A 7,119-nucleotide genomic window follows, 5' to 3' on the forward strand; every position below is an offset into this window, starting at 1 on the left:
CTTAGCACACCTAGGAAGTACCGAGAATGCCGGAGAACTATTACCGCTGGTTCTTAGACGGACACCTTAGTTTGATGCCTTAATGTGCGTTGTGTCAACACATGATAAAGTATGCGTTTTCTACTTATGACACCAATACTCAAATGTGAATAGGACTTTACAGAAAAGCCTACATTTAGGCTAAAGTCTATCAAAGTTGCTTCTCAATAGGGACTAGGACAATATTCATTCAAATCTCAGATGTAGACTTAACACTGAACTCTGGGAAACAACTAAATACACAGATGGAATACCTTTACAGGAGTTGTTTTGCCTACCAAAGGATTGTGTATTTCTACTTATCCAGTCCTGAGATTAGCACAGCTCTGCTGCAGTTCAGTAACATTGAAGGTAAATCCACACAAGAATAGAGAGCTGCAGTAGTGTTTTACCATTCTGGCAGCTCACCGTTCCTGGCTGCAGTAGAGGGTAGTGTGGTGCGCAATCCAGTGTATCACACAGCTCAATTGTTTTTTGTACAAACTTTATGTGAAGTGTACAAATCATACATTTCATTTTTGGCAATGTACAGCACTGTGGTGCTCTACAATGACATGCGATTCAGTATGGTGCACTGCGATAATTGCTCTACACAGATTTTTATCGCAGACCCGTTGCATTGTGCATGGGACACATAGGAAACAAGTTTTTCCTATGTGTCCTTACAATGCAGTAAAATGTCTTTCATCGTATTCAGTGTGAATTCAGCTTGGGTCTTCTATTTGCCAACAGCCTATGACTGGATATGAAAGGAGAAGCAGCAGATTGATGAGCTCCTCTCTCTGTTGCTCTCCTTTGTCCTCCAATTAGATTTCTCTATACACTGTAGTACAACTGTATGGCTCTTTGTGCTGCTTTTATCTCCCTTCATCTAAGTTCTGCCATATAGAGGACTGCACAGAGGCTAATACCAGGAGAAATTTGGGTACTTACACTGTATGCGAAAAAATGCATTTATAACGAAATTTAGGAATATGACCCTACAATTTAGTATTTTACACCTACCTGGAACTCAGCTTTAACTGGCTGTGCGCTTCTCTGGCTTGCACAGTGTCAGGCAACATTTAGACATCATGGGATAAAAGTAAAGGAAAATCTAACTTCTTGTTAATCTTTGGGAAAAATATGGTGGCCACAGCTGACTGGACTGACTGCATTTAAAAAGTATTGAAACTAGAGCATCAGTATGACTGCTGAGTCGCTAGCATTTTTATGAGTAGCTAGCATTTTTTCAAAGGAATTCAATAACTGAACACTCATATTTGTATCATGACATGTATACCTTACAGACCTTTTGGCCAAGTGTTGCATAGATGTAAAGGTACAGCATTCCATAGTGCATTACAGAAACATAACAGAGCAAAGAAAAAATTGGATTGCTGTCCTTGGCTGAACTATTAACTCAACCAAAAAAGGTAAATGAAGGTGGACTGACCTTTTAGGAAATATTTTTGTATAGTAGACAAATGCAAATTATGAATTCATTATTTTTCATACTTACCCTGCACATACGTCAGAATCAGGACGTTCAGAAAAATCTGGTTGAACTCTGTCATTTACTATTAAGATTTGCAGTATTCCACCTACACTAAAGTCTCCTTCTCGTGTGTAGCACATTGGTGACTCAGGATCTATCATCTTAAGATCACATCCTAGTTTTTTTGCAGAGCAGGCTGTTAGACTTTGAATCGTAATCAAAATTACAGTAAAAGCTTTAAGAAACGGGACAGCATCAATCAAATGAGCTCCTTTTGTAAAACACTGTACCATCTTGCATGCTTCTGTTCCTGTTTTTCAAGGAACCTCAAATGAGCTGCAACTTTGATAGAATCACGTTTTGAGATAAAGCTATAGAGGTGTGTGCATGCATCCTCTGCTTATAAATCTTCCATATTCCCAAGCTGTTTTCTACATCAGGTGCTGAACTTTCTATTTCTAAAGTGTCTCATTTATAATCATATTAAACTTTTTTTAAAATTATTTAAAAAAATCTGTTCAAGAACCAATGCATATTAAGAAATGAGTATTTCTTACTTTTTCAATAACACAAAAACCCCTGAAAAACTGAAAATGTTCTTGTTGTAATTGTATAAATTTATCCCACTGTGTAGCAAATATGAGAAGCCCCTTTTTGACATGGCCAAGTCTTAAAGGAGAAGTTTGGGGTGCAAAAACAAACATACATGCCTCCATGCAGCAGCACCAGTGCAATGCTGCAGCTGTACCCCACCAACTTTAAACCCAAGAATTGGGTGATCACATGACCGCTGTTCACTCGAGTCTTTGTCTTCTCAGAGCAGAGAGCAATGTCAGTCACCTATTCCATCAGATGTTGCTGCCCTTTATTTCTCACTTCTTAAGGCACCATTGAACCTTTCTCATCTCATACCCCTAACCCTTCCCTATTCCATCTGAAAACTAAAAACTGTTTAATTTGGAGTTCTGCTTTAATATTGTAATATTAGAATTTTTCTAACAGTTTTATCAAGAGTTACTATACAGTAGGTAACAAAATCATTTAAAGTAAGAAAGTTTTGAAGGTTCTAGTAGGCAGCTAATTAGTTCAATAGAGTGACATATGGGTGGAAATGAGTCATGGGAAGGCCCGCCACTTATGCAAACAGATGGGACTCAAGGCTTCATCAATACTATCTAGACATAGTAAATAAATGTTTGTGCTTAGAAAGTAGGTACATGGGGCCAAAGGTCCCTTTGGTAACTACTGTATTTCTGAAGTTGGAAAGGGTTTATTTACAGAGGGATAGGATAACAACTAGTGGAGTAGCCCATGGTGCCTTAACCCAGAGTCCAGGATTTCACTACAAGCTTTACTGTGAGGCCCAGTATAGACTAATTGTCCAAAACTAAAGAAAAAGAAAAAAGTGTAGCCTTTAATTATATATTAAAGAGGAGAGGGATTAGAACACCTGTCGGGATTTTATTGCTGTAATGGGGGGATTAGGGAGTTACATCCTCTTTGTTGGCCCTGTTTACCATTATCATCAAAAGTGAATGTAATGTAGTGCTACCTCCACAAGAGCCACTGGATAAGATGATTCCTCTGTTCTTTGTCTCAACATTCTTAAGAACCTCAGCCCCAGGCTGAGTCTACAAACACAATGGTACTAAGTATTACTTGCAGTGAATTCCTGTACTCAATAGAAGCGCTATATCAAAGAACACAGACACCAAACCAGGTAGTAAAAGCAGACTTAATATATTGTCACTTATTATGGTTGGTAACTAGGCAAGCATAAAATGGAATAATAATGGTAATAGCACAACATAGCATACAAAGTAATTAACAGTAGAGACTAGGCATATGATGACATTTGGCTTCCAAATCAGTATAAACAGTGGCATGGCCACCTCAAGTGTAACAGTAGTAAAGTTTAGCCTACCTCATATTTTTGGTGACAATGCCAGGCCTAGACTAACTGGGTATACACTGTCCAAAAGAAGAAGATGGTAGAGAAGGGGGAAGGGGAGCAAAGGGGGATTGCTGAATAATTATTACAGGAGGAGCAGTCCTTTGAGATGTTATTCTGCCAGCCATAGTTGGGAAAGTTAAGAGTGTTGTTGCACGTAATGGCAATCCCAGTTAGCCTGCATGCAGTATAGGTACAGTATAGGCACTGTATAGTCTCAGCACCGGTGTCAGGTAAATGTGGTTCAGATATGGTAAATGTTCAGTATTTTGTGGTACAGGGTTGGTATAAGTGCAGTCTATGTTTGGAATAAATGCGGTATGAAGTGCAGTATGAGTGTAGTATGGATTGGATACAACTGATTTCAGTAGCTCAGTCCCTGCTAGCAGTATCAGCAAAGGACGAATAGGGCTCACACCAGTCCCGGGATGCTGCATTGACCTTTCACAGTAGAAGGGGACCCCCTCAATCTCTCCTTGAAAGCCTCCAGCAATCAGGGGTGGGAAACAAAGGGTGAGTGGATGCTCCTGTCTCAATTCGGCAGTAGTGCAGGTGCTGTGATGTGGGTGGTGCTGCACCGTTACTGGTGTCCTCACTTCCAGTTTCAGGCTCAGATCTTTGCTGGTATGGTCTCTCACAGATGAACATCCAGACAGAGATGTTCTCTCTCTAATTCCCTTGGTGCCAATAGGAAGAACTTTCCTGTGCAGTTTAAGAACAATCATTTCTCCACTTCTCCTACTGAATAGTGCCTATTGAGCTCTGTAGTGTAAGGAGTCTATTCATTTCATATTGATGTTGCCGTCTCAAACTACAACTCCCATGTTTTTCAGCGCTCTGCATAGAAGTCTATGGGCTTGCTTGAGTTTAGCTCTCCCCCTGCAGGCTGGAGGAGAATGGTGCAGCAGAAGATCATTATCTCAGTAGAGGGAGAGAAGGATAAAAGGCAATGTCTCCTTCTCCATATTGCTGTAGTACATTTATCAGTTCTCATTTATGAGTTATCAATTATCATTAGCAAATCTTACAATGGAAGAAAAAGTATTCAGCACACTTAAAAAAAACAACAACTTTTTTTTCTTCTGTAAAGTTTGAGGGCAATTGCCATGCCAGTAGGGAATAATAAAGGTAGGCATCATAGGAGCGGAACTGCAGGCAGAGAAAAACATAGCTCGTGGTGCAAGCAACTGAGTAGTTGTCTGACCAGGGATAAAATTAAACACTGAAGGAGCATGCATCTGTTATTGAACCTCTGGAACCACCTTTTCCTTCTCTCTAACTTTTCTTACGTCTCTCTTTCTTTTCCATCTCAACAAATTTCCATCTGGACTGCTGCGGCAGTTTTGGGAAGGCTCTGATTTTTTCCAATTATTGATTGAGCACCATACTCTGGTTTTCACTATTAATCAGTCTGTATGATAATATTGTTCTATGTTTTCCTTTTTCTTTGATTTATGGTTTGCTGTAGCACTTGATCTTGGTGTACAGTTCTTTATGTTTGTTAGGCTATTGGAGGCATTATGTGTTAAAGCACTTCTAACAATTTAACTCTTAATGGTCCACTACATTTGGTAAGAGGCTGGTGGCTTTACTGCATGCAAGTGGAGGTTTTGGAGCACACAGGGGCCATTTTTTCTCAACTAGAAGGTGGAAGCTCTAATATAGTGAAGTGAAAAACCTTTTGGACTCATTTTTGGATGTTTCTTCTTTTGGCTTAATGGTTTAACCACAGTTCACTTGATGGTTTCTAAGCACTTTATTAGCATGTTTGCACTCGCTACTTTCTTATATTTGGTATTTGTTATATTTATTGATGGATTCACATATGATATATTTTATGAATTTTTATTTTGATATTGCACAATATGCACTTTTGTATTATATATTATTATATTCACAGTATATAGTGAGATTGATACAGCACTGTACTACATATTTTGGTAGAGCAGGACTCTTCTTGCTCTCTACAAAGGATCTGTCCTGCCCTCTCCTCCCCTTCCCTCTACTGAATGAGCAGCCTTCAATCATGCATCTGCAATCAATCACTCATCTTGTAATTCCAGTTGCAAATGAATGAGATGTTGGCACTATGTAACAGGGGCAGGAGTAAAAGAGGAGACGTGATAGTTGAGTTGTGATTAGACAGCAAGCAGGGTGGTACATGACAAAGCCTCTCTACATGGAACAGCGGGACTAAGGATAAAATGTGGGACAGTCACACACAATCCGGGACAGTTGGGAGGTATGATCAGAAGAATATTTAAATAGTTGAATGTCCATAGCTTGGACACCATTCTGCTTTAAATTGTGGATTTGTGTGTTATCCATTTTTGTAAGAAACTTTTGTAAAATCAAAAACAATTCTTTATTAGCTTTACTTTTTACAGTAAACTTCTTGTTTTATTAATGATCCTTTAATGCTTATTTCAGGTCTAAAAAAGACAAAGTAGCACTTAGGAATGAATATACAACCAACAAGGCCACAACCTGATATCAGGATAGCAAATATCTCCACAGCCACAACATATTTTCCTTTAGTACTTAAATAGGCTGGGACAAAGGAGATCCAGGCACTGCAGAACACCACCATGCTGAAGGTGATAAATTTGGCCTCATTGAAGATGTCGGGTAAGTCTCTGGCTAAAAACGCAAGAATAAAACAGAAAAATGATAGAAATCCCATATATCCTAGAACACAATGAAAGCCAATTAAAGATCCTTCATCACATACTGCCAAGATCATCCCAGTTTCATCTTTCATGTTATAAAAAGGGAATGGGGGGGAAATCCCCAACCATAAAGAACATATTAGTATTTGACAAAAAGAACAACCAATAGCAATGTTAATAGATAGTCTGGGTCCCAAAAAGGTTCTGAGTTTACTGCCCGGCTGAGTGGCATTGAAGGCTATGAGAACAGTTATGGTCTTGGCTAAAACAGAGGAGACTGATAGAGTAAATGTTATGCCAAATATTGTTTGTCTTAGGAGGCAAGTCACTTTGTGAGGATGACCTATGAATAGAAAAGTGCACAGGAAACACATTTTCAGAGAGATAAGGAGAATATAGCTAAGTGTTTGATTATTAGCCTTCATGACCAGTGCATTTCTGTATTTTATACAAAATGTCATGATTATACAAGTGGTACCAAAGAACAAAAATGAGATAATTGATAAGAATTCTCCCAAAGGTTCATTGTAAGATAGATAAGAAATGATTTTAAAATCACAGGCATCTTTGTTCTCATTAGGCCATTGGTCTTCTGGGCATTTATAACAGCTGTCCATATCTAGAGTGAAACACAAAATAATTTTATTATGAAACAATTATAAAAATACTTAAAATTTAAGTGTCTGCATGTATACATAAACCCCTATTCTTTAACCACTTGCCCTCCAGAGGATTTACCCCCCTTCCTAACCAGGCCATTTTTTGCATTACTGTGCTGAATTATTTTAACTGACAATTGTGCAGTCATGCAACGCTGCCACAAAATGACATTTACGTCTTTTTTTTCCCCACAAATAGAGCTTTCTTTCGGTGGTATTTGATCACCTGTGTGGTTTTTATTTTTTGCGCTATAAACAAAAAAGCGACAATTATGAGAAAAAAAACTATATTTTTGACTTTTTGCTATTAAACATGTCCAGTAA

General features: G+C 38.5%; 1 protein-coding gene across 1 annotated transcript in view; it reads right to left on the minus strand.

The window, feature by feature from the left end:
- Positions 1 to 5,841: 5,841 nt before the first annotated feature.
- The window catches only part of LOC149450082 (vomeronasal type-2 receptor 26-like), an 18,142-nt gene continuing 16,864 nt past the window's right edge, over positions 5,842 to 7,119 (minus strand). Inside the window, exon 5 of the mRNA XM_089692378.1 lies at positions 5,842 to 6,755. Within this exon, the coding sequence (XP_089548504.1) occupies positions 5,842 to 6,755 (914 nt within the window). The remainder of the gene's footprint in view (positions 6,756 to 7,119) is intronic.

This window comes from Staurois parvus, unplaced genomic scaffold (genome assembly GCF_062004578.1).
Source record: "Staurois parvus isolate SC_StPar_1 unplaced genomic scaffold, SC_StPar_1.0 ptg000583l, whole genome shotgun sequence".
NCBI classification, from domain to species: domain Eukaryota; kingdom Metazoa; phylum Chordata; class Amphibia; order Anura; family Ranidae; genus Staurois; species Staurois parvus.